This window comes from Sebastes fasciatus, chromosome 4 (assembly GCF_043250625.1).
Source record: "Sebastes fasciatus isolate fSebFas1 chromosome 4, fSebFas1.pri, whole genome shotgun sequence".
NCBI classification, from domain to species: domain Eukaryota; kingdom Metazoa; phylum Chordata; class Actinopteri; order Perciformes; family Sebastidae; genus Sebastes; species Sebastes fasciatus.
The window spans coordinates 32,071,880-32,098,568 of record NC_133798.1 but is presented as its reverse complement, the minus strand read 5'-3'; the positions used below and the strand labels follow the sequence as shown (position 1 = coordinate 32,098,568).

General features: G+C 39.8%; 2 protein-coding genes across 3 annotated transcripts; one reads left to right on the top strand and one right to left on the bottom strand.

The window, feature by feature from the left end:
- Nucleotides 1-564: 564 nt before the first annotated feature.
- Nucleotides 565-8,855, bottom strand: cpa5 (carboxypeptidase A5). 2 transcript variants are annotated; one of them, XM_074633672.1, is made up of 14 exons: nucleotides 8,729-8,821; nucleotides 7,915-8,020; nucleotides 7,762-7,817; nucleotides 5,517-5,717; nucleotides 5,085-5,166; nucleotides 4,747-4,881; nucleotides 4,482-4,586; nucleotides 3,365-3,466; nucleotides 3,109-3,210; nucleotides 2,889-2,999; nucleotides 2,042-2,132; nucleotides 1,295-1,494; nucleotides 1,004-1,088; nucleotides 565-863 (listed from the first exon to the last, which is right to left on the bottom strand). In XM_074633672.1, the coding sequence occupies exons 4-14, from the start codon at nucleotides 5,579-5,581 to the stop codon at nucleotides 676-678; spliced, it is 1,266 nt and encodes a 421-aa protein (XP_074489773.1). In that variant the 5' UTR covers nucleotides 5,582-5,717; nucleotides 7,762-7,817; nucleotides 7,915-8,020; nucleotides 8,729-8,821; the 3' UTR covers nucleotides 565-675. The 2 variants fall into 2 exon arrangements, with proteins under 2 accessions (XP_074489773.1, XP_074489774.1); XM_074633673.1 differs by lacking the exons at nucleotides 7,762-7,817; nucleotides 7,915-8,020 and having other exon boundaries at nucleotides 8,729-8,855.
- A 2,619-nt stretch (nucleotides 8,856-11,474) lies between these two features.
- tes (testis derived transcript (3 LIM domains)) lies at nucleotides 11,475-26,343 on the top strand. The gene is made up of 7 exons (XM_074633666.1): nucleotides 11,475-11,668; nucleotides 16,353-16,438; nucleotides 18,608-19,211; nucleotides 20,411-21,106; nucleotides 22,533-22,748; nucleotides 22,895-23,053; nucleotides 24,557-26,343. The coding sequence occupies exons 1-7, from the start codon at nucleotides 11,642-11,644 to the stop codon at nucleotides 24,746-24,748; spliced, it is 1,980 nt and encodes a 659-aa protein (XP_074489767.1). The 5' UTR covers nucleotides 11,475-11,641; the 3' UTR covers nucleotides 24,749-26,343.
- Nucleotides 26,344-26,689: the final 346 nt, after the last annotated feature.

The window sequence follows — 26,689 nt, the reverse complement described above, 5'->3', positions numbered from 1 at the left end:
TTGAAGTGGGATATATCATTGGGATTATCAAGATATATGTATAAATACAAATATTTCCAAGACGCATGGGATGATCATGTCATGCAATTGCTGAATTTGGGTACTGGCCCCTATTTTGGTCCAATTCAGGCACTGAACTGGTTTACTGGGTGAAAATGTAACCACCTCTTACTCTGTGCTGGTCACATCTGGGTAAAAACAGGAAAATTGTATCCCACAAGCAAGAAATAAGAATGGCACAAAAAGTGTCAGGGTCAGGATGAGATAGGAAGAAATAAATTGGGATTGAACAAGACAGGAATAAAGTTTCACTCTGTGCCAATATTTATACTATTATTTATTTAAGGTTTAAGATATCTCTAAAAAACAGGTAAATATTGACTGATAATGGTCTTAGTAATGAGAGATTTAAAGGAAGTAGAAATAATGCAGACATTGTATACTGTATGTGCATAAATGTGTCCAACGTGCACCCAATTAAAAGCTTTAAAATCATAAAGAAATAGAAACTGCAGTTTTCCAGTGTGCTCATTTATTTGTGATGTTCTCTGTCTAAAGAGTCACTGTCATGATGATGATGATGGTGACAGTAGTCTTGAAGATGACATTTTAAAGTTGACATTTGCCAACAATGTCCTCTCCATGAGGATTTCCACTTGTACACACACACACACATTAGTATGGGTTCTTGAAGGTGTGGTCCATGATGGCCATCAGAGCCAGCCAAGTCTCCTTGGCGGTGGGGATGATCTGATTGGCTGGCAGGGCGAAGCCGTAACGGCCGGTGTCCCTCAGCTCGAAGGTGTAGGAGTACTTGATGCCCTGGTTGTAGGTCCAGTCAATGGTGCCGCCGCTAGCTTGGTCTGCAATTGAAACAGGTATTGCTCAGGTTATTTTTATATGGACGAAAGATGGCAGCCGAAATGGAGGTCGTCAATTCCATTAGGTATGTTTCATTTCACTATTAAAACCTGTATGTAGAATTGAAATACTTGTGACTTACAGATGGTGTTGATGATGCTGCCATATCTGTAGCGAGTACCGTACAGGGAGGCCAGGTCAGTGATAGCCTTCTTAGCCAGATTGTCCTGTGGGAAAGGATTACCACCATCACATATGAATTTTATCATATTGCTGTTGCATATTCTTACATGTCTAACATTACAGCTAAACTAAAACAAACTCATGAACCCAGAGAAGAGATCTACAATCAGTTTTCCCTGTTTGATCATGAAAAATAAAAAAAAGGTTCTGGGTAAAGAAGTCATTAAAAGGTGTAGAGAGTGATTTTTACCAGCTCGGCCTGGTCCCTGACTGGAGTCCTGGTGTAGCCGTAGGGGTACAGGAGCATCTGGGAGTAGGAATGGATGGAGACGAAGGCCTTGAAGTTACCGTGGGACTTCACAAAGTCCACAATGGACTTGACCTCAGACTCGGAGTGAGCCCTGGGTCCGCGGTAGGTCTCTGAGCAGGGGTTGCCGCTGGCACCGGGTCCTACACAGGGATGACAAAAGAGTCAGAGACACTGCAAGGGAACGGATGCCACCGGCTGTCTATAAATACCCTCTGAACACTTGGTTCCTTAGATAGTAACACTCAAAGTATGTGTATCCATAAAGTGCAAGGGAGCAAAACATGTCATGTAGTGACCATCAAAAAATGTGTTATTTATTTGATGTATTTTATATTGTGTCCTCTGCATGTAGGTGGCAAATCTGTGTAATTGTGCTGTCATTTTGGCCAGAGCTCTCTTGAAAAAGACCATCCTGTTTAAAGCCACTGTGTGTAGAAATTTAACATTTGGTACTTTGGCACCCTCAGGTGGTACTATCGAGGATGACACTGACAGATGTCAGTGTAAGTCACTAAAATCCTACACAAAATCATTTTAAATACAGGTCAAAATTTAAAAAAATTATAAGTAACAATCTATAACAATCATTGATGTCACATCCCCACTGATAATTACTTCAGTCGGTAGGTTGGACTTTCAAAAATAAGTTTTGAGAATGACGTGGTGCCTACAAGTGAAAGACGTTACCTCCAAAACCAGCATCCCAGTTCCTGTTGGGATCGACTCCCATACAGCTAGAGCCAGAGTTGGGCTTCCTGGTCTTACGCCACATACGGTTCTGGAAAAATAAGAGTGGCTCATCACAATTTGTTACCTTTAAAGGGGACATATCATGGAAAACTCACTTTTTTAAGTGCTTGTACAGATACATTTTGGTATCTGGAGTGCCTACCAACCCACAAACTGTGAAATACGACAACTCAGTCAGTTTTTTGTGGGCTGTTTAGATCAGAAAAGATGTGATTCAACAAGCCATTCAGTTTTGGCTCCCCTTCCTATGTCACATGCAGGCTCATTAGAATAGACCATGATATGTGCATGTGTTATATCATCCTGCCCGTATATGCTAATTAACATCACCAGTTCCTGTTTTTATCTTTACTCAGCACGTTACATTTGAAACTGAAAGGTTCTAGTATCACTTATATAACTCACAAACTCATCAATGTCAAAAAAAATCTCACTGCATACAGTAATAATAATACATTTTGTTTATATAGCGCTTTTCAAGAAACACAAAGACACTTTACACAGCTAAAATGATCATAAACGAGGACATCATAAAATATAAAACACACATTAATCACACGTCAGTAGTTTTGTAGAAGAAGACAGGACAATATTGATGTTATATGCCAATGCTCAAATTCACATGATACTTAGACAACTCTCTTATTGCCAACTTTGGAGTCTAAACATGGTCGAGAAACCCCGTAGAAGCCTTTAAAAAATACCATACTGTCAATGAAATACATGAATGTGGCAGGAAATCATTCTATAATCACTCAGTTAAAAATTTAGCTATGAGACTCACCCTGGTGTGAGTGTAGTAGAAGCCATCGGGGTTGGTCACAGTCTCCAGGAAGATGTCCATCTTGTTGAGGATGGCGGTCAAAGCGGGGTCGCGCCCATAATCAGTCACAATCTACATAGAAATGTAAAGAATATGATATTCAGTGTGCAGCAGGTTAGTGGTTAGAAGCTGCAGAGACAGTGAAGAAAAACTCAAAACAATGGGGGAATTATCAAAGCACCTTTTTGGCAAACCAGGTGCCGCTGGCCTGAGTGACCCACTCCCTGGAATGGATTCCAGTGTCGATCCAGATGGCGGGACGGTTGGTTCCACCAGTGCTGAACTACAGGAAAGGAAAAGAGCAGTCCAGCATGAAGAAATCTCTTCATTTTGTCGAGCGAGTGCTCGACTCATCTACTATCCTACGTGAAGAACAATGGTTTGTTTTATTTGTAACTAGAGTCTTCATTTGCTGATCTCCAGCCTGTTTTACTTACCTTGAGCACATTCAGGGGACGACCCTCGTAGCTCTGACCGATCACAATCTTGCTGACCAGTTTGGGATTCTCAGCCACCAGCATGTCCTGGAAACTGTAGATCTAAACCAAAGACAAAATTCTGGCCTTTAGGATTGTGACATAATTCTGTATAGCACTGTCTGGTCCTGAATGAGTTTAAATCTGTTGATGAGGAGCTATCATTTTGGGTTGCAACACAATAATCTAGTTGGATGCTGATGTAGTTCATCAGGGGCCGTTGCTACGAGCTATCCGGTTCTAATATAACCAGAGTGAGAGCGGTGTCCGTATTGTCGGTAAGAAGTCAAACACATTTTCAGTGGATGTTGGGCTCCACCAGGGTCCCTTGCTGCTTGTGGATAAGATCTCCAGGTGCAACCTGGGGGAGGAGAGTGTCCAGTTTGGGGACCTCCGAATTATTTCTTTGCAGATGATGTGTTTCTTTTGGCTTCATCAGACCAGGACCTTCAGCACACACTGGGACAGTTTGCAGTCGATTGTTAGGCAGTCGGGCTCTAAGCAAAGGTATTAAAGTATCTCAGAGTCTTGTTCACAAGTGAGGGTAAAATGGAGGCCTTCTTTGGAGGTTAGACCCAGAACACGCTGGAGATCTTGTTAAGCTTGGGAACACATTTGAATATCCCAGGAAAACTTAGCTGTAGAGAGGGACCTCTGGACTACTTTGCTTAGCCTGCAGCCATTGCAACTCAGCATGAACTATATGTATTTTTCCCCAAAATATACTTGGTGTACTGGTACCTTTTGAAGTTTTGGTGAAGTTATATCAGTTGCAGGGATACTGGACTTAACAACAATGAACAAAGTAATTCCCCTCTAGTGAAATGTGACCTTAAAAAGGTCTTTTCTTTCAAAAATCAAACATAATCAAAACATCCATGGAGTACAACGACTGTAATTAAAATCAGATACTTACAATTGTTATTATTATTAACTTATGTATATGTATGTACAATGACCATCCTGATTATTTTTATGTTCATACATTAGAACCAAGGTTTGAGTCAAACTGTTTAATAAAGTTATCTGAGGTATTAATGCTTTTACTAGATATAACAGAGCAAGTGAGTGTACCAACCTCGCTGAGGGTGTGGTAATTGGAGTAGTCGAAGCTGTCAGTGTTTCTGGGCTCAGCGAAACGAGCAGCAGACTCCATCTCCTCCTGCTCCTCATCCAGTATCATCTGCAGGGCAATAACATCGTTCATATGTGAGTTAGTGGTCAAGACATTTATTTAAAAGTCAGATTGAGCTCTGGCCCAAAATCTGCTTCAAACTCAAAACCTAGTGATTCAGTTTTGCTCCTATTGAACTTGACTTGAGAGCTGTTTCCAGGTCTAGTACCTGAAGGTCTTCGATCATGATGGAGTAATCGATGCCCTGACTCTCCAGGTGAATTTTGACGGACTGCAGGCTGTGGAAGGGAACTCTGACATCCACAGGAGAGGCCACATCAGTCACACCCATCCAGAAGTCCAGCTGAAAGAAAACACACATATCATACATTAAGTTTAATCTAATTTTAATGTATTAACTAGGTCCTTGGAACAAATAGCTTTGTTACAAAAAGAGATAAAGATGATAAAGAAAAGGGTATCACTTATTTGAAACTTTACTCTTTATTTTTTTTACTTTTTATTTTAGAATATAGTTAGAATTATTGTTAGTGGATGATAAATGACCTCAAACTCGACCATGTCCTCCAGCTGCTTGATAAGAGACAGCTGGTCTTCATCCTTTGCAACAATGCGAAGCACCTGATGCCTGCAGAAAGAGAACCACAGTGTTTAACATCCTTTGACTCAACACAAAACCAAGAGAGAAGTTGGCACACATGAGGTGAAGTAAGATTTTCTCAAGGCTGACACTCAAAATGTGCATCAGGTATACACATTGACTCCTCTGCTGGTCTTGTAAACTTCCTCAGAAAAATAAAAGTAATTCATTTTATTGTAAAATATCTGAAGCAGTTTATATTGGCAGGCATCAAAGGGATGCATTTAGGTTTTAAAAAAAGGTGTTTTATTATAGGCACTACATATGAGTCATTATTTCTGCACACATACACACTGATCAATTACACAGCAGTGGGAGGCTTTGACAGGCCAACTTACCCCTCAAACGTCTCCTTGCCGAGAACGGCGACAAACAGCGCGGCGAATACGAGCAACCCCCTCATCCTGACCAACAGTGTGAACCTGGCGGGGCCGAACACAGGCTTTTATGGCTGAGTGAACCGGCTCACGTGTCCAAAACCACAACCTTGCTTAAGGTGATGGAGGTGTGTCAGCGGCTGGTCTCTTTCCCACACCAGCCTGAAGATACCAGAGAAAAAGTTGCACCATGGTTGCACCATGCATGTTGATGACATACGTGGAGTTGTGTTCAGTTAGCAAAGAAAGACGATGGTTGTTTAAGGTCTTCTGAGTTTGGTTCTGTCTGTTGAATCCAGCCTGGTTCTTTAATAATTTTAATTATTTTTTTATGAGTTGTTTATTCCTTTTAGTCTGTAAAATGTTAGAAAATAGTGAAAAATTCACAAGACAAGTGTTTGTTTTGTCCAAAACTCTAAATATATTCAGTTTATGATGATAAAACAGAGAAAAGCAGCATCACATATATAAGCAGCTGGAACCAGAGAATATGCATGACCGTCCATAGTTAATGTACCTTAAAGGGAGATTTGTCAAGTATTTAATATTCTTATCAACATTGGAGTGGACAAATATGCTGCTTTATGCGAATGTACGTATATATTTATTATTGGAAATCAATTAACAACACAAAACAATGACAAATATTGTCCAGAAACCCTCACAGGTACTGCATTTAGCATAAAAAAATATGCTTAAATCATAAAATGGCAAACTGCAGCCCAACAGACAACAACAGCTGTCAGTGTGTCAGTGTGCTGACTGGACTATGACTTGCCCCAAAACTGCATGTGATTATCATAAAGTGGGCATGTCTGTAAAGGGGAGACTCGTGGGTACTCATAGAACCCATTTTCATTCACATATCTTGAGGTCAGAGGTCCAGGGACCCCTTTGAAAATGGCCATGACAGTTGTTCCTCGCCATAATTTAGCGTTAAGTTTAGAGCGTTATTTAACCTCCTTTGCAACAAGCTAGTATGACATGGTTAGTACTAATGGATTCCTTAGGTTTTATAGATTTTTAAGAGGTTAATTAAAAATCACAAGTTGCATTAATGCCTTAAAGAAATTAGTGCCGTTAAAAGGAATTTGCTTTAACGCATTATTATCGGGTTAACTTTGACAGCATTAACTTTAATAGTTATTATTTCATATTTAACAACCCATCCTTTAACCAACTAACTGTTGCAGAACAAACCCATGTCATTGTGTAAGATTTTAGTTATTAAAAAAGTTTCTTTATAGCACCAAAAGGGTTATGTGCATTGTATGTGACAATAAAAACACCTTCTTCCTGCTGCAACATTTGCTTTTAAACATTGTTTTATAGAAATACCCTCATCAATAAATGTGTCTCTCATCTTATCTTATCTTGTCAGAATTTCAGAGCTTTTATCTTTATTTTACCTGATATGTTGTGGTTTTATTGATTCTTTGTCATTTATTTTATATCGTCTGACCTTCCCAATATGTCTTTATGTCACCACTATGTTGTGTCACTGTGTCCTTGTCATATTTTCCTGTTGTTGTTATTGTGTGAATAACTACAGTTTCTAAGGAAAATGAAAAAAATGATAAATACAACACAATGAAACAACAGTAGGTCATTGTCCGTGCTGGTCTAAATTCAGCTTGCAGCTCAAGATGGAGTCTCACTGCTCAATAGGAAGCCGCAACCGTCCACTGTGTGTTTCAGCTTCCTCTTTGTTACCGGTGGGGCAACGCTGCAATCAGCTTCAACGAGCTAAATGTAAACCAGCTGCTGGGATACATGCTCCGTGAACTCCACATGTTAACACTAAAGCTCTTTCAGATATGAGACAACTTGAGATGTCAGAGTGCAAAAATTCACATCTGGTGCGTTCGCATGGTTTCATTTCAAAATGAGACATCCACCCAAAAATGTGACCCCCAGCAGGAAACAAACAGAAAACCTGCATCAAAGTTAACACTCACTATTAACATCAGCTTTTACCTTCTGCTTCTAAAATAGTCAAATTTTAGCAGGTATACTCATTGAGAATGTTTAAACACTGACCAATGGACACCTGATAACATTTTCAACATTTTTAAATGACACTAAAATCCAATTATTTCCTCATATGGATACTTCTTATGTCCTTATCACAACATATTGATCACTTGAGCATGTACTCATTTAGCTCACATGATACCAAAGTAAAAGATCCTTGACATTTACTCACTAATTCGACTTCCATCCACTGTCCCAGAACCTGCAGGTTTGTGTTATGCAACCCAGCTGATAAGGACATTTCATAGGAAAAGTAAAGAGACAGAGTCAGTGAGTCAGGTGTGGAAAACACCTGCTGGAGGGTTTCTGATTCACAGAGACTTACAGTAAAGATAGTGTGTCCGTCCACATCCATGTGTTCTGCCGAAGTGTCCTCGAGCAAGACACTGAGCTCCTACATGTTGAGTTTAGGCATCACTAGAGGGAATAAGCTAAAACACAGACATGTCTGAAGTCTGTTGTCGTCACAGTGAAACAGCGTTTTGAGAATATATAACTTCCTTATTTTGATGTATGCTTTTCTATGAAACATGTAGTCGAGAAATATCTGTTGCACGGGGGAGGCGGGACTATTTAGTAGTTAATAGATGAAGCCTAGAGGTATATTTTTGTTTCCAGTGAAAAACAACTACGTCTAAAAACTAGTTGATGACCAGTTGATTTTATGGAAATGAGAGTGAGTGGGTGCTACATCTATATAGCTGTTGGGTACGATTGCAGTTAAAGTTTCTTCTGAAAGACTCAACACCAACTGCACCAACATCACCATGTAAGGAGAACATTTGAATTTGTTGGTACCATTTCTATACAAGAAAACAGTTCACTTTCTCCATCAAAGGACAGAAAACATACCTAACAGACTCTTTGTTTTGTCCACCTGCACAGATAAAATTAATGAGCTATAGTTTGTGCTACTATAACTGGAACTGGAAGCTGTTACTACTTACTATACTTGCTATAACCGGACTATTTTATGTGTCAAGGTCACAGCATCGAACTGGTTAATAACATGCGATGACTGAGGTTTTGGATACTGCAGAAGAAATGACAACATCTCTGGAGACAGGGGGGGAACAGATGTCTGAGAGTTTAAAGATGCTGAAACATTTAAGGAAATTCTGTATTACAGATGTTCTTACCAGACTGCATAGATCAGACATCACAGTGAAGCACAGTTGTTGAAAAAGAGCATCAACACTCAGACAGATAAGCTATCTGACCTGTCAGGGTGTGACAGTGTTGTTTCCTATGAGGAGGCCAACAGCAGTTCACAGAGGAAGTTGCTAACCACATAGTTTCCTGTCACCGAGGCAACGCTGCAGCTGTTTAACAGGCGTTTCATTACAAACCGCGAAAATGTCAGATCACAAAAATACACACCAGCTGTGGTGTGTGGTTTGTGTCTCTGGGTGTGCGTGTTCAAGGATTATTTTAATGTGTACTAATGCATTCAAAAAATTTTGTTTTTTAAATCAAAGACACGTTTCACCACATTTATTGACATATTTCTATTGCACTATGCCTTCAAAAAACGTACAACATCATGATAAAGAGAATAAAAAGTAAACTCTTTGGTCAAGAAAACAGCAAACCTTGAATCAGTACTAAAGCAGGTTAAATCTGTCAAAATACTATCATATCCTTTGTGTGAGAAGAACACGCTCATTCTGCTCTCTGATTGGTCGTCCTGCGCTCTAGTGCCCCGTCGTATTTTTAAGAGGTTAATTAAAAATCACAAGTTACGTTAATGCCTTAAAGAAATTAGTGCCGTTAAAATTAATTTGCTTTAACGCGTTATTGGTTTTACTTTGACAGCATTAACTTTAATAGTTATTATCTAATATTTAACAACCCATCCCTTAATCAACTAACTGTTGCAGCACAAACCCATGTTATTGTGTAAGATTTTATTTATTAAAAAAGTTTCTTTAAAGCACCAAAAGGGTTACGTGCATTGTATGTGACAATAAAAACACCTTCTTCCTGCTGCAATATTTGTTTTTAAACATTGTTTTATAGAAATAACCTCATCAATAAATGTGGCTCTTATCTTATCTTATCTTATCTTGTCAGAATTTAAGAGCTTTTACCTTTGTGTGTGTGTGTCCAAAAATTATTCCAAAACTGCATTAAAAAATGTATGTTTTTAAATTAAAGACACATTTCACCACATTTATTGACATATTTCTCTCTTTTTATTACACTATGCCTTTAAAAAACTCACAACATCATGATAAAGACAGTAAAAATTAAACTCTTTGGTCAAGAAAACAGCAAACCTTGAATCAGCACTAAAGCAGGTTAAATCTGTCAAAATACTATCATATCCTTTGTGTGATAAGAACACGCCCCTTCTGCTCTCTGATTGGTCGTCCTGCGCTCTAGTGCCCACTTCCTCTATTCCTATTGGTCAATATGAAGATCTATCAGAGCGGAAGTCCCCCCTTGGAAATCAATGAAAAGTGAACTGGGACCTCCAGAGTGAGAGACGCGTCAAGCTCGAGAGATGACGTACACATTCTTCAGGAAGTAAGGAAATTGTCTCTTCAAAATAAAAGGCAGAAAAATAACTGCAACACAGCTGTATTTCTGCTTCACCATGCATGCAGTGTTCGTGACATGTAAGTTAACCACGGTCTGCAGTGGTGTGGTGGTAGTCAAATTAAATTCACATTTGGAAAGTGTTTAAAAAGGCAATTTTGTGTCAATTTGATCTTTATTCATTTTATCGTTTATTTGAATCAGAATCGATTTCATTTGCCAAGTATGTACATTGACTCCGGCTTTTATGCATCTCTCTGAGTGTACTTACACAGAAATTGTATTATTATTGTTATTATATATATATATATATAAGAAGCACCAATGACCACAATAAAGAAATAAAATAAAAATGTCTTTGTGCTGTCAGGTCTCTTTAACTGTAAGCAATACAAATTGTACAAAGAATAAATACTGAATGGATATACATGGTTGAACTCAATATATTGAGTTAATAAATAAATAAAATAATAAAATTAGTTTGAAGAAAATATTATATATATATAATATTTTCTTCAAACTAATTTTATTTAATTTTGTGGGTTTAACAATTTATTTCAGTGTCAGTTTTTCTGTGGATCAAACTTTAGTAATGTGCTACTATTAGACCATCAAAGTAGCTTTAACAACACTGATTATGTGGAATCTTTCCGTGACTTGATCTCTATGGGTATGAGTGGTCGTTTACGTAAAGTAGATGTACATTTAAGAAAAGTCGGCACATTCTGTATTATGTATGAGCACACTGTGTACATGCTGGGTAATCATCATCACCGCAATTCAATCAAATTGAAGTTGTTTCTGAGTCACGTTCTTCTCTAAACACCTAAATGGTTGAAATGGGCAAGAAATTTGACTCTTCAGACTTTTTCCCTTCTCCATACACTGCGTCAGTAGAAACTCCTTCTGCTTCTACACGATTTTTTATTCTTCTACAAGTTTACCAGTTACTATTAATTTGAGCACATTTTGCACCTGCCATGAGAATACATGCTGCATGCATGCCATAGTAAGTGTGTTCATGTAAATTTGTCATTTTGGCATTGACTTATTCCAAAAAGTACATTTTACTTCTATTATTATTGTTATTATTATCATAGTATTATTGAATACATTATCATATAATTTAAATTATCTCTTTTATACATTTTACTTTTGTCTCACATAAAATTACATGGTGAAAATGCTTCTTTTTTTTTTGTTATTCATAATTTTATTGGTTAGTTATTTAGTTTGTTAGTTAATTAGTTACAATACAGACTGAATGTACCTGTAGGTAAACCTTGCGAACAAGCATTTTATTTTGAAAGCCATAACCGGAAACCATTGTGCTGATTCTGTGAGTTTTGACACCAGTGTCGAGCAGGACCTCCGGAGAGAAAACGGAGAGTGAACCGGGTCGTGTTGTATCATCTCTCCGGTCCCGTTTTACATCAGTTCTTTTGGTTTTGACAGTAGTTTTAGTTTTAACTCATCTGTTCGCTTCATCTGGACCAACGACAGACACAAACATGGAGATAGAGAGAGAAGTAAAGAAGGTAAGTGTACGTGACTCTTTATCTGAGAGACTGACCGGGAACGCCCTGAAAAGGTGTGTCGACCACGGAGGCAGGTGGCCACTAAAGTTACAGTATCACTGCCATTTTCTTGTTTGTTCTTCAGCTTTCATTACGAACGTGTGTCAGAGTCACGTCTTCCTTCTTAGCAAAGTTACTTCCCGTTCAGAATATGTTCCCATCTGAAAAAACTCCAACGCCAGACTCCGTTTGAATTTCTGACTATTTAGTGTTACTCTGCTTGACAACAAAACTCACAAGCTTTTAACATTTTAGCAATTATTTAGCAAAACAATAGATGCCATTGCAAAGTTCGGCATGCATATTGTGCATGAAAACCTTCTAGTTTATTCAATATTCATGTTTTAGTAGTAGTGCGCATTGCTCCAAATACGCACAACTGAATCATCATGACAGTGAAATGCAAACCACTTAAAAGTTAATTTAACAAAGAGTAACTAAGTAAATAAGAAATATACAGTTGCCGAATTGTAGAGCTACTCTCAGTGGTGCTTATAATATATGAAGTTAGGTATGTTTATTAATATACTGCAGCTTTTAAGCAAGATTATCTAAAATTAAACGATTTATTAATGGAATTTGGTCATGCAAGGGAGGAGGAAAAGTGATCTACTTTGATGTGCCTTAAAATGTTACTGTGGTTCTCTGAAAGTGTGGGTTTTTACTGTTTACAGACAGGGATTATATTTAGAATAGGCTACAACGTTTGTGCAATGTGTTTTCATTCATTAAAGATCAGAGAGTTCATTTTTAGATGCCCACCCATCCATCATATGTTGCATTATTTGGATGTCTTGCATTCATTTGATTCCTTCTGCTTAGTCTACTTATGGACCCATGGATAATCACAGTGTAACTAACGTTTTTGTACTGAAAGTCAATCCAAAACATATAATCAGCTGAAAACATGTGTAAAGTGGAGTGAAACTGCAAATTAATAGTTTGAAAAAGTAAAAAGCCTTTTTTTTTCTGGCCTTTTTGAGCCCTTTTACTGGGGTCATATATTCCTTGCAGATGTTGTTGGTAATCTATGCTGTTGACACACACATAATCCATGTCATATCTGTTTGCCTGAACCATGGGGTCCTTGCATAGACCTGCAGATAACTGGCAGCAGTGGATGCTGCAGGGGTATAAACTGGTTAGTGTGATGTGTAGCAGGAAAGCTACAGTTTGTTTGCAGCCTAATTCATGTAAAGCAATGATTCTTGCTTTACGTGAGACAGACTGTCAATTAAAAGTGGGTGAAGCACGTGATGCTGCCCATACTGCATGTGTGGAATGACACTAATGTATAGTTTGCTCCCCACAATGTGTACTATTCCAGGATTCGCCAGCCATTGTGACTTATTTCTTTTTTTGGCTTGTGAACTTCTTGACTGGAGCAGGATCATCAAACATATAGCTTTTTGTCTCCCAAAGTGAAGGAATTCACCAGCCTGTGATAGAGCCATCATGTATTCATGTGGCTGTCTGTTTGCAGATCTATTTGCCAGAGAAAGTCCTACAGTCCAACAGGGAAATCTAAAATTAATTTGAGCCAGCATAGGATTAGGTCACTCTTCCCTGTCGCAACTTTTCCCTCAAAATTCTTGCCCATGGCAACTTCAACAACGATTAGGCTGTTGGAGAAGAACATGACTCAGAAACAACTTCAATTTGATTGAATTGCAGTGATGCTGATTTCCCAGCCTGTACACAGTGGGCTCATTGTCACCACCCATTACCTCAGCCTTCTTTTTGGAAGACTTCACTGCATGAGCTTAATCGAGCAGAATATTACCTAAACACACAGGTTGCTTTTCTTGAAAAGAGCAGCTACAGTTCAACAGTAATTACAGTGGCCTTCCCCCCAGCGACCTGCAGCCTCCAGCAGCCAGAAACCCTGCAGGCCGCCGCTGAACACTTATCCCCCCCGGGGATTAAAAGCAGATGTCCGACTGGGTCTGTCTGGGTCAACATCATGTGAAAGCCCTAGTTGTTATATTACATGATATCAAGTATTGTAAAATGAAACCAAACTAACAGCTGCTACAATGTGTGAAGTAGGTAAGTGCTACTTTCTGAATTGTGGGACCGGCTTGATTGAATTAAACTCTGCTGCATCCTTGTATCTGCCTGACAGTTTTGCTGCACTGCAGAAATAAAATACTGTAGACATACCGTAGATTGAAGACAACTCAAATAACGGTAAAGTTTAAATTGAAAATTGAAAATGTTTTGGCTTCTCCTTGATGTTGCAGAAACAAGATGTCTGAGTGCAGGTGGCCTGCTGAAATGAAAATGTCTCCATATCCAGTGACCACCATCATTATAGCTGCCACTAGTCTGCAGCTCAGGCCTGCTGCAACAGAATGACTCATGAACATGACTCATCGGACCTCAACTGTATAATTTGTGTCCGAACAACCTCTTTGCAGAGTGTTGTCACCGCGCTTATTCACCCTGCAGGCTTAGTCATAATACAAAGTCATTGATCAACATCGGCTGCTAATGCAGTTTGTGAGACTGTGTTCCAAGGAAATACACACACACACACACTGAGTGACCTCAGCTAAAAAGGGCCAGTCGTCCTCTACTATGCCTGAGACAAATATTTAGTCTTCCACAAGTGGCGAACACTCAGCTCGGTTCGCTTTAAATCACAACACTTACTTTTGCATCTGAGGTATTTAGCTGATCCTCTTGTCAAGAGTGCCTGAAAATGAACACAGTAGATTCTCTGAAATGAACACATCACAAACTCTGCAAGCAAGATGGAGTGCAAGTATGTAGTTCACAGCTTCTTTTGCCAAATAAGAAATACAATAATGTAGACTGTAAAAAAAAAAATGCTAGTATCAGATACCAAAACCTTGCTTATGGTTCAGTCATAGTCACAGGAGAACTTTATTTACAAATTTTATAATTTATTAACGTACAAAACATACAATTAATGTGCTCTCCTCAAAGCCACCAGACTCCATTCACAGAAACAGTCATTTGACCTCACTGATGATTGTAAAACACGCTTCATTCAAACTCGACAGAAACAAAATAAAACTCATCAAAACCATCTTTGTTAGTCTTTCCACCGTTCCAACAATCACCAACTCTGGTTTTAGAGTTTAAAAGAGAAACTGAATACATAACCAACCACCAATTTCATTTTTTACTAACCCAGTTTTCCGGCACGTTTGTGACATTGGATGTGACACACCAGAAAAACAAACAAACAGAAAAGCACTCGTCTACTGGGACAAGAGTCTGTCTCCTATTTTTAGCGGGTTTTCCCGTGTTTAAAAAGGGTGGGAAAAGGGTATAAGATTAACTGATGTATTTGCCACTTAACTACAATAACAAATCATGGTGCTAAACTGCTAAACGTCTTCTGCTCCCAACGGCTCCCGGAGGAGGAAACTCTCACTCCCCTTGAAGGTCTAATAGAAGCTAAAATATTGGCATCATGGCTCTGCCTTTGAAAAACAGGAGTCACTGTCTGCATTCCTCAGTAGTGAGTGTCTTCTGGGTCAAAAACGTCTCTCAGACAAAAGGGGTGCCTGCTGGGATGCCTTGAGGCTTTCAACAGCATTGAATAGTTGGCCATATATGGTCATAAACAGCGGTAATGGCTTACGGTGGACATGAGCATTGTTTGACACTGAAGGCCAGGGAAAAGGATGCACATGTTAAGGAGAGAAGAGCAGCACAGAGTCACCGGCCAGAAAACTGGAAAGGAAAAAATTCCTGATTGCAGTTATGGGAATTTAAGAGAAATAAGGCAAAAGATAAAACTATTTTGCTTGGATCACAAGTCATTTGAACTCCAATAAGAAGGCTTACAGTGACATTAAATACTGTGTTTTTCCCCCCCAAACTAAGGTTATATTGTCAAAAAACATATTTAGTTTAGTTTTCCTGAATAGTGTGTCATGGTCCCGTGACTTTTGTTGTTGCTAGTCTTAAATCCAGAGTAATTAAGCATTAACAAAAAATGATATAAAAAAAAAAAATGTAGAAAGAAATGTGTAAATAAAAGAAAAGAATAAAGAAATAAATATGTTTGGGGGAAAAAATAAAGGGTGAAATGCAAAGGGAAAATCATGCATAAATAAATAAATGCATAAATAAATAAATACATTAATTTAAAAGTGGTAAATGGTATATGGACTTGTATTTATATAGTGATTTTCTAGTCTTCTGACCACTCAAAGCGCTTAAAATAAAATACATTTTAAGTAAATAAAAAGTAAATTCAAAAATGAATAAATAGATAAAAAATGCAAACATAAATTAATAAATAAATAAAATAAAAAAATTATAAAAATTAATAAAAGGGGAAATTAAACAGAAGAGTAAATAGATAAGGGTATTAAAAAGGATAATTATTAAAGAGGCAAATCAAAACAGAAATATAAAATTATGTCAATTAATTAATGGCTACATTTATTTTTAAGATTTCTGCAACACTTAATGACATAGTTATTCATTTATCGAGCCATTTATTTATTTATTCATTTATTTTTGACTTTGCCAGGTTCTGTCCTCCATACAGAACAGGTTGTTGATTAGTTTGTAATTCCTTAGCACTTCCTTTAAGTGGTGAAACAGTCAAAGCAAAACTGTGATAACTCTTGTAACCCCCATCGTGTGCTCTGTTTTGCAGATGACCCTCGGGCACGAGTTTGGCGCCGGAGCGGCCTGTTTGAAGTGCAAGGACAAGTGCGAAGGCTTCGAGCTGCATTTCTGGAGGTTTGTACAGCTTCTGTCAAGCAGCAAGTGTCATAGAAATAAGTTTGACAGTCAACAAATCAGTCTCCGTCCCTTGACTTCCTGAGACATTTGGGTAATTAAAGTGAATGAGCAGCAGCTATGGTTAAAGGGGTCCTGTTGAGCAAAGCACTGAACCCTCAGGTGGAGCTGCATAGTGGCCCACAGTAGAGAACTGGCTTTATTGGGCGGCCGCTAAACATGTTAGTACATGACTATGAAGCAGGGCATTAAAGAAAAGCATGCTCATCAGCACAATGTTCCTGGAATAATCCAAGACAGGCTGGTCAATAACATCACTTTCCTCTTTGCTTAATGAACAATACTCCGATAGCAGCAGGAGTCATGCCTAAGAGGAACATGCTGTTCCTGAGTACAGCCGCTTTTCATTCATTCCATCAGCTTATTGTTCACAGAAACGACCAGTGTGAGTCTACAGTACTGTAGGTCTGATTAGTGCTGAGAGTCGGGGGGTAGAGCCTGATTCAAGAAAATAATTGTAATTGGAGGCTGAGAACTGCCGTCCAAGACACGCCTCAACAAAGATGCTCGCATAAATTATAGTGTAAAAAAATCAAAACAAAACATGGGACCGTGTACAGGCAGCCTGACTGACCAGGGTTCTCTGTCTTGCTTCCCTTGTCTGTCACGATATGTGCATTTATTTGGCCCAGTGGCTCATGAAATACTGTTCTGTCTGGACATTCATCCACACTTGGTTAGGTTTCCTGAAGACAGCAACGGGTGCCCTGATGCCCACCGCAGGACCAGCACAAAGGCCCACCACGGCCTGTGGTGGTGTTTTAATCTGTCTGACATTCAATCAGGAATGTTGTACTGGTACAGTCAGACAGTGGCCGTGCACATGTTTTCCACCCAGTTTAAGGCTTTCCTCAACTCCAAAACTTAAAACATATGAAAACTATGCTGCATATTTATAGTTCCAATATATTTCATTACCATTAAAGGTCCCCTGTGGAGTTTTAGACCTCTAGCCTACTTCTCACTTGATTTATTCCCTCAGTAAACATTGTAAACATGAGTTTATGGTCTCAATCGCTAGTTTCAAGTCTTCTTCAATACAGCATGATGTTCATTTAGTAAATTATGGTCCCATTTAGAGTCAAATAGACCATAAAGCAGGGTGGCGACGGCCAAAATGCCAAACTCGAGGCTTCAAAACAGTCCACAAACCAATGGGGGACGTCACAGTGACTACGTCCACTTCTTATATAGAGACGCACGTGCATGCATGCACACGGACACGGGTGACGTAATACACAGTCCTACCACTGGTGTCACACTATTCCACTGATCATCAGGTGGTGGCGGTAACATGCCAAGATATGCTGTAGATATGCAGCAATGTGCAATGGATTATGGGTTAAGTATATAACAAAAGTTATGTGTATACACAACTTTTCTTTGCTTACAAGAAAACTCCATCGGGCCCCTTTAACATCACCAGAATGAAAGGATTTTAATGTAAGAATGAGTTTTTATCAGTTATTAGGAAATCCTTAGTTTAAAAATATTTGTCTGATTCTTGTGCTGAATATAAACGCTGTCGTTATTGTTGTTTGTTCTCATCTATACAAATCAAACTGGGTTTAGAAAAGCTTGACGCTGCTGAGAGAACTCTGTGGGCTGGTCATGCTGAAGCACGCCTAGCAGTCAAAGATGATGTCATAGTTTTCTCTACAAATATGAAGCAAGTTGTGTTGAGGCATGTGAAAAGTGCAGATATTTGAGTATGAGTTCAACACGGGGCTTGTTTTATTGGTGTAGTATTGAAGCAAAGTTAAAGTAGATTGTAATTGTCGTAGTAAGAACAAATCCAAAAGAAAAACATGTTTGTTTAAAAAATAAAATGCAGTTAAGAGAGCATAAAAGCTTAGAGGCTTATTAAACATATTTCCAAAGCAACATAATATGCAACAATTAGACAAATAGAGACACTGTTCCACATTGAACCAAGCATCAATACATTCTATTAATCACTTTAGGAGTTCACATTAAAGGATGAGACAGAGTAAATCTACAACACATACTCCCATAAAACATCTTTCCCTCTCTCACGCTAAAAAACTTTTAACATATTTGTAAATTTTTGAAAAATCCTAAATGTTTTCCTCTTCTTCTCTTCTACAGAAAAATCTGCCGAAACTGTAAATGTGGCCTCCAGGAGCACAACGTGCAGATGAACTCGGAGGAGAACAAGAAGGTAGGCAAGCTGTTCGAGGACACCAAGTACACCGGCCTCATCGCCAAGCTGAAGACGGACGGCATCCCCAGCTACAAGGGCAACATGGTGACCATCTCTCTGCCCAGCTCTGGTACCGCTTACATTGTACCACCGAGTGCTTCTTCTTCCACTGTGGTGCCTCCGTTTGGCACAGCTGGTTCTGTGCAGCCTGCCGGTTCTGTGCAGCGTGGTGGTTCAGTGCAGCCTCCTGGTTCTGTGCAGCCTGCCGGTTCTGTGCATCCTGCCGGTTCTGTGCATCCTGCCGGTTCTGTGCATCCTGCTGGAGCCGCTGCAGGTTCAGCACCCGGCAGCGCTCACGGTCGGGCTCCCCCTCGGCCTCCGGTTCGGGCTCCGGGTCAGCCTCTACCAGCCGGCGTCACACCTGTCAAGGTGAACAAAGGGCCGGTTGCTGTCAGCGCCACACCAGCCAATTTGGTACCAGTCACCCAAGATGTGCCAATGAAGACTGTCACCTATGACTGGGCACCACCAGTAGCCAATAAGTATCTGGTAAGAGTTCAAACTAGTGCTAAAATGACTTTTAACAAAGTAAATGTTGAGTTGATTTTTTGATAATCGATTAATCATCTAAAGGAAAATTTGTAATCTGCAACCTCACCACTAGATACCAGCAGATCCTACACACTGCTCCTTTAAGTCATTTATCAAGGGGTGCAGTTTTAATCAGACAAAAAATAACTTTTGCTTTTGCCATTATGCACTGGTAGCCCACATCTGCACTTTGTCCTAAACAGCGTAAGACGGCTCTCTGCTGTGACTTGTAGAGCGATATCATGTGGGTGTTTGTTCCATTTAAAGGCATTATTATCAATCATTCGTTGGCGCTTGTTTAGTTTTGTAGAAGTGACACATAGTGGTCACAGGAAAGCTCTGGGATTTTGCCTTACCTTAATGTAAACCATCCTGTCAGTGCCTTTTAGTTATTCTGAAACATCAGTTGTCTTATTGCTTTTATAAAATGTTTACAAGAAAGAACGCAACTTTTAACTTGGGATCTTGAAATTTCTGCAAAATAACCATGAAAGACATTGAAAAATCCTTAAAATGTTCACCTTAAAATAAGTTGTTGTTCACAACCGTGTGTTCAGCAGGTATGGTAGGTTGATGATGACTAGTTTAGTGCGGGAAAATAAAAGCAGATACATTTCATTGCTATCTATGAGACAACTGCTTCATCTGATTGGAAGTTTAAAGGGTCTGTTTCCAGCATGATAAAGTTTTAGCACTTTGGGGCTCCTCATGAAGCTTTTGTCCACATGAGGTCCCAATAACAGTCAATTTAGACCGTGGATACTTTAGATTTTTCAGCAGGCATTTTTTTAGATAATACATATAATAATAATTAATTAATTTTGATTAAAAAGGAGATGTTTTTTTAAAGTTCACAGCTCTCTCCTTTTCACTCATCTCCTGCTTGGCTTTACTACCAGAACTTTAAAACTCTGCTAGTAAGTCCTGTATCTGTTTGTTTAGTCTAGTACTGTATCTGTAGGACCCTTGTTTTGCATGTCTTTCTCACCACAAGCCTCTGTTTCAAAAATTTTGTTTTCCATGTATTTCCTCTGACTCTCTTTCTGATTGGTCCTTAACTTCTCTCTGTGCACTCTTCTCGTCTGTGTCCTTCATACGATCTTTCTTTATCCCCTCTGAGCTAAACGGTTTCTTCTCATTTTCCCTCTGACCTCCAGGCGGTGCGTTACATCGAGCTGCTCCCGCCAGAGAAACGTCCGGTGGCCGGTTCGGAGGGAGCTGTTTACCGTAGGCAGCAGATGGCCCGCCAGCTGCCCGAGCACGACCAGGACCCGTCCATGTGCCACGAGCTGAGCCCCGCCGAGGTCAAGCAGATGCAGCAGTTCGTCCGCAAGTACAAGGACGAGGCCCTGGGGGTCGGAGATGTTATGCTGCCGGAAGAGATGGCTCTGGTTCAGGCAGGAGGGCAGGGAGGAGTTGGTGTCGGGGCTGGAGGTGCGCCCGGTGCTGGAGGGGCAGGGTTTGGACCGGGAGTTGGCGGGGCCAGGGCTGGTGCTGGTGCTGGTGCTGGTTCTGGGCCAGGAGCTGCAGGCCCTGGTGTTGGCGATTATGGGCCAGGGTATGCAGGCCCTGGTGTTGGGCCTATGGCTGGGGCTGGAGCTGGTGCTGGTTTTGGACCTGGAGCAGGGGGTAGAGGAGCTGGAGCTGGTGCTGGCTTTGGACCTGGAGCAGGGGGTAGAGGAGCTGGAGCTGGTGGTGCTGGACCACTTTCAGGGCCTGGGACTGGACCGTCTGCTGGCTTTGGGCCAGCTGGAGGAGCCATGGGTACCACTGCCACTGCTGGAGCCATGGGCGTCCCTGGAGCCATGGGCGTCCCTGGAGCTCAGCAAACTGGACTACCAGATCAGGCCTTTGTAAGCGGTTTCTATCCTATACATGTACACTGTATTAGTATCCTGGCCAGATTAATTGGTTGACATTAGTATCACAGTATTAAAAGGGATATTTCCTCATACTGATAGTCGTATGGCAAAAAAACTAATTTTCAAAGCAATTTCACTGTTATGCACTTTATGAAACAAAAGTTTGTTTCAGATTTTCTGATTTTAAAAGTAAAATGAAGGAAAGGAAAGTATGTAGCAGAACAATATTTCTCTGCTTTCTAATGACCCTTTGGGTAGGTCCCTACCTCCAGGCTGGGAACTACAGTTTCCACAGTGCATCACTGTCAGTAATAATCAGACAGGCCACCAGATGGAGCCATAAGACCAACTCTGACTCAGCCTTCCTCATTCAGGATGATATTGATTTAATTATAATTCACAGTGGGTCATGAGTCACATCATCACCATCATGTGCAGCCAGTTAATTCTCGCTGTGTAGAGTCTTATGATTTAATATTTGTCTCCATGTTGCCGTCTTCTTTCAACACGTTGTTCTTATATTCTCTTTATCACTCTCTGAGCTTTATCCTCCATCTTAATTCATCACAGTACATTCGACTCTTCTCTCCTGGCAGGGAGCGTCCTAACTACTTTGTATTTACTTATCTCTATCTTCACCTTAACTCCAGTAGCCGTCATCTCATCTTGATTAATAGCAGGGTCAGGTCACAGTATGCTTCTGTGTTTATAAAGGGGGATTCTGTCCATTTTCAGCAGTAAAATGTGTCATTCTCTACCAGTCAGGGGGGCAAAGAGTTCAAATGTTCCCTTATAAAATGGCCTTTTTGTCAGATCAAAGAGGAGGATAATGGCCTTTGTGTAAACCTACTGGAAGTACATAATAATTCTCTGTTATTACTATGGGGGATGAAAGACATCTTTTGGAGACAGGATGCAACTGACTGTTCTATATATTGGTACTCCATCTAATACATTGTGTGTCACAATCAGGAAAACTTAAAAAACTGTTTTGCCAAATAACAGAACAAACCCTGTACTAAAACAATTTGGCGATTAAATATTGATCAATCAATCACCAAATTTATCAAAAATTCCAAACAAACAAACAAAACAAGCATTTTAAAGACATCAACTTGTACGTTAGGAACTTATGATGGGCTGTTTTACATTTTATGGCTAATTGATTAATCAAAAAATAATTGATAAATTAATAATCAGCAGTAAAAATTAATCATTAGTTGTTGCTCTATTATAAACCAACAACTCACAAAACGGAAATGATTCAACGCAATCACTTATTAATGGGAGTCAGGGAATTTTACTTCACCTGTTGAAACGCCACGTTGGTGTTAGACAAAGAAGAGCTCCTAAAAAAAGTCACAAATCAAATCCACCACCAAACCAACCATCTCTTCTTTTCTTCTCTCCCCCTAAGTCATGCTGTCACTGCCAGCAGCCGATGCGTCGTGGCGAGCCAGCGGTCTATGCGGAGCGGGCCGGCTACGACAAGATGTGGCACCCAGCATGCTTTGTGTGTTGCACCTGCAGCGAGCTACTGGTGGACATGATCTACTTCTGGAAGAAAGGCAAGCTGTACTGTGGACGCCACTATGGAGACAGCGAGAAGCCGCGTTGCGGAGGCTGTGATGAGGTGAGAGACGATATGATCATTTCAATTATTTGAAAAGTATTAGTAAGTTATTAGTAGTTTTGTTTTCATTGGATGCATCAGTTTCTCTGTAGTTTGGAGGTCGGTAGCTCTATCTGATCTACATGTTGATGTGTGTCTGTCCACAGCTGATCTTCTGTAATGAGTACACTCAGGCTGAGAACCAAAACTGGCATCTGAAGCACTTCTGCTGTTTTGAATGTGACTGCATCCTCGCCGGAGAGACGTATGTCATGGAGAACGACAAGCCTGTCTGCCAGCCGTGCTACATGAAGAGCTACGCTGTGGTAAGACACACTCTCTTTCTCTTTGTTTAAATAGTTGACATTTTAGTATTTGTTTATCGGAAGCTGTTATCCAAACCACAATTCAGGTCTCTTACTGCATACGCTTTTCGCTTGAGTGGTCCTAATGAGAGTCAAACCCCTAATTCCAGGTACAGACTACAGGAGAATGGTATGTTGAGGTATGTTAAGATCGGCTCGGAAGTCCATCCTGGCCGCACCGATTTCAGAACATAAATATTAAACACGTTCAATATTTACGATCCTATTGTGTGTGGGGAACCCCGAGGACAGCCGATGACACAGTCACGTGGGAAAGAACGATAGCCAATTAAAAACCAACCTGACTGAAGAAGGAAGGACAACCACCGCCGTCATGGCAACCGCGGCTGATGCAAAATGTGAAGCATAAAGTAGTGCAACTTGTTGATTTGTGGCAACAACACAAGTGTTTATTTAACATGTCTCCATGTCTTCATTATTTTTATTTTTTCTTCGTGACTTATCAGTAAAAAGTAGTGCAAAAACTAACATCGCTAATTCTTCCCGCCCGTTGTCCGCCATGTTCGTGAACACTAAAGTCACGTTTGATTTTTTTTGCGAGATTGACAGTTTGTTTTTGAGTCGGGACTCTCTCTTGTTGTTCATGAATGGAAGCTGTTAGTTTGTGGTGTGCTGTTTTAGGAAAACTATTACTATCACTTTACTACAGGAACAAAACAGTGTTGTTATTTGCGGGCTCTCTGACATTTTCAACATCTGTTAAGATTTGAAAAGTCTTTTAGTGTGGGCCTGCCTTAACCAGAGAAAGTCCCCTTCTGACCTACAAGAAATGTGTGTAGACTTTAGCCAATCTACTAATAGCAGTAATATCTTAGTGGCAATATCTAAAAAAATAAACTGAGACTACAGTAATGCAGCTCATTATATTGTTTTCCAGTGAAGAGTCGTCATTATTTGGATCAATACAGTACATCAAATATTTTCTGTAAAAACCAGGGTGTCGTGGGTCATTAGGGTTTGGTGTAAAAGGGTCTCGCACACGTCGAACAACAGAACTCAGTGTTAAACTGAAATTAGAGAATGATTGTAAATGAAAGCTGGCTGCCCAAAGTCAAGAAAGTGACGCCCTCAGCATGTGTATACATGATTTATCCAACATAATCCCCACAAAGCCAATGTTTTTATGTAACTTCATACTTGTCCTCAAGTATGACTGACTGTATCAAAGTAAACGTTAAGAACTATGTGCTTCCTTTTAAGTATTTAAACATATTCCACTGGGTTACAAAGCAACTGTTAGCAAATCATTTAGCAAAGATTTAATTTTTTTCTGCGTCCCAAACACATTTTATATCGAGTGACGCATCCAGGGTACGCACCCTATTCACCCTTTGAAAAGACAAACTGACTATAACCTAAAGGGAAAATTAGATTAAATTAAAACAATATCAAAATGAATTGTGAAAATTGTGCCTTGACATCATTATTTCCTCGCCATGCCAGAAATGCGCAGCCTGCCAGAATCCGGTGGAGCCCGAGGCCCAGAGGGTTTCCTACGGCGAGCACCACTGGCACGCCGAGCCGGAGTGCTTCAAGTGCGCCGGCTGCTCCAAGTGCCTGGTCGGCCAGCGCTTCATGGCGGTGCAGGGCTTCCTCTTCTGCTCCGTGGAGTGCAAGAAGAAAACCATGGCTTAGAGGGGCCAAAACAACTTCCTCCATCTTCTCCACAACCACTTGTGAAACCAGGATGGGTTCGGCTCATACTGGAACCAGAGCAGGGAAAACAAACACTGGTGCAGCTGGATTTTGGTTGTGTTGACATATAGAGTGCCTTGATACCTCTAATATAGAGACGTATGATAGTAGCAGGTGCTCCTTTCTTTCTGTCCATCACAGAATCAGATCACAGTATTGATAAAAATCCGTCTCCTTCCAGTTTGTTATCAGCCTTAAAATCAGTCGTCTTCTTTCAACACTTCTTTCTTGCACTGTGTTTTCTTACTGATGAGATTAATTTTGTATTGGTCAGAGGTGGCTAAGCAGTTTGTTTTTTAATGTTAAACCTGTGTCTTTAATGGTATTAGTGCCGTTCTACTCCTATAAGAACATACTGTTGATTTAATATGCCACCTTTTACTACTTCCTTCTTTCAAAAAACTACTGATACTCTCTTGTATGCAGCAATATGACGAGCAATATTAGCCATGAGGTTTGGGGTCGCTTTGCTTCCAGTGCACTGTTTTCCAGAAATGTAATGATAATAATAATAGTGACAAACCTGTAGTCTGCAGCATGAAATTCAACTTTAAGTGGGAATTTCAGTGAGAGATTTGGAAGTAAATTGCCCCAACTTTGGCTACTGTAGTTGTTTTACTGCACATAATCCAATGAGGTGTATAGTCGTATTTTCATAGTACTTTAGGGGAACAAAACAATGTGAAAACCTTGCAGTACACACCACCGCTCATGAACTGGTATTGGTTTAACTGGTATTACTTAAGATGTATTTTCAAGAGCAAAACCAAAAGTCAGTTCTCATTAACTGCAGTTTAATTTTTGACTTTAAGTAGAACGCGAACTTAACCAAATGCTACAACAGTTTGGTTATATGTGATGGTAACCACCAGTTTATGAGCTACACCTGTACAAACAGTTGCTTTCCAAATAACAGCCTTGTAGTGCAATGGTGGTATACTGTATAAGCAGGTGTATGATTATTGTGTATGTTAATGTGGATAAACAAAGTGCATAAAAGATATGGATTATTGCAAGGATGTTGGATTGCATTGACTTTTATCTAATGAACTGGTAATATTGTGTAATGCAGTTCATTCCAGTACAATAACACTGCAAACTATATCCTCAGAGAATGCTGTAGAATTAATATGATTCACAAATATTCAGCGTCTGTATTAGATTGCATTTGATAGAACAGGTGTTTGGATCTCCAGTAACTTCCAGAAAGATCTATATAGATTTCCATATATAAGTAATGATTACAAGCAAAATAAAAAAAACATGTATAGTTCTGTATGAATAAAGGGAAAAACGCTGAACAAACCAATGATGTAGTGCAGAAAATAAGTATTCTTTTCCATCCATAGATCATCCGCTGGGCTCCTGATGGATATAAACACTGTAAGGTTGTTGTGTAGGAATAATGGCATCACGGTACCCAGGGACTTGATGAATTCAGGAAAAACACTGGACATTGCTATGCATAAAACCACTTTGTGTTCTTTTTGTGCCTTGTACTTTCCCTTTCATGCAATAAACTGCACTTTACATTCTTTTTTTTCTTGGAGCATCAGCTAAATCTCTGATAAATCATGCACGTGAGTTTTTCACTCTCGCAGCTAATTAAAGCCCCACATACAGCTGTGGTCCACCCACACAGGTGTTTTCATCTACGCTTGATTAGACCTCTTCTCTAGACAGCTTGATTAACATCTCTCTCACTCTCCTGTTAAAGCTAGGGTTGGTAGTGTTCTCCAAAAATGTTATTTGTTGATATTACATCCCGACAGCAATCAATAAATCAAATGCTCTGACAAAACAAAAGAAAAAAATCCAGTGGCTGTCGCAGGAATATGAAATGATTGGACGTGGATGTCTACCTGCGTTCACTCATCGTGC

Excerpts from the sequence above, each read along its gene's own strand:
- cpa5 (XM_074633673.1), bottom strand. The coding sequence starts at position 5,581 with ATGAGGGGGTTGCTCGTATTCGCCGCGCTGTTTGTCGCCGTTCTCGGC. Across the intron at positions 3,467-4,481 it reads ATTACCACACCCTCAGCGAG|ATCTACAGTTTCCAGGACAT; the intron begins GTTGGTACACTC and ends TCTTTGGTTTAG. Across the intron at positions 864-1,003 it reads CAGCATCATCAACACCATCT|ACCAAGCTAGCGGCGGCACC; the intron begins GTAAGTCACAAG and ends TTTCAATTGCAG.
- tes (XM_074633666.1), top strand. The coding sequence starts at position 11,642 with ATGGAGATAGAGAGAGAAGTAAAGAAG. Across the intron at positions 19,212-20,410 it reads CAGTAGCCAATAAGTATCTG|GCGGTGCGTTACATCGAGCT; the intron begins GTAAGAGTTCAA and ends TCTGACCTCCAG. Across the intron at positions 21,107-22,532 it reads GACTACCAGATCAGGCCTTT|TCATGCTGTCACTGCCAGCA; the intron begins GTAAGCGGTTTC and ends TCTCCCCCTAAG.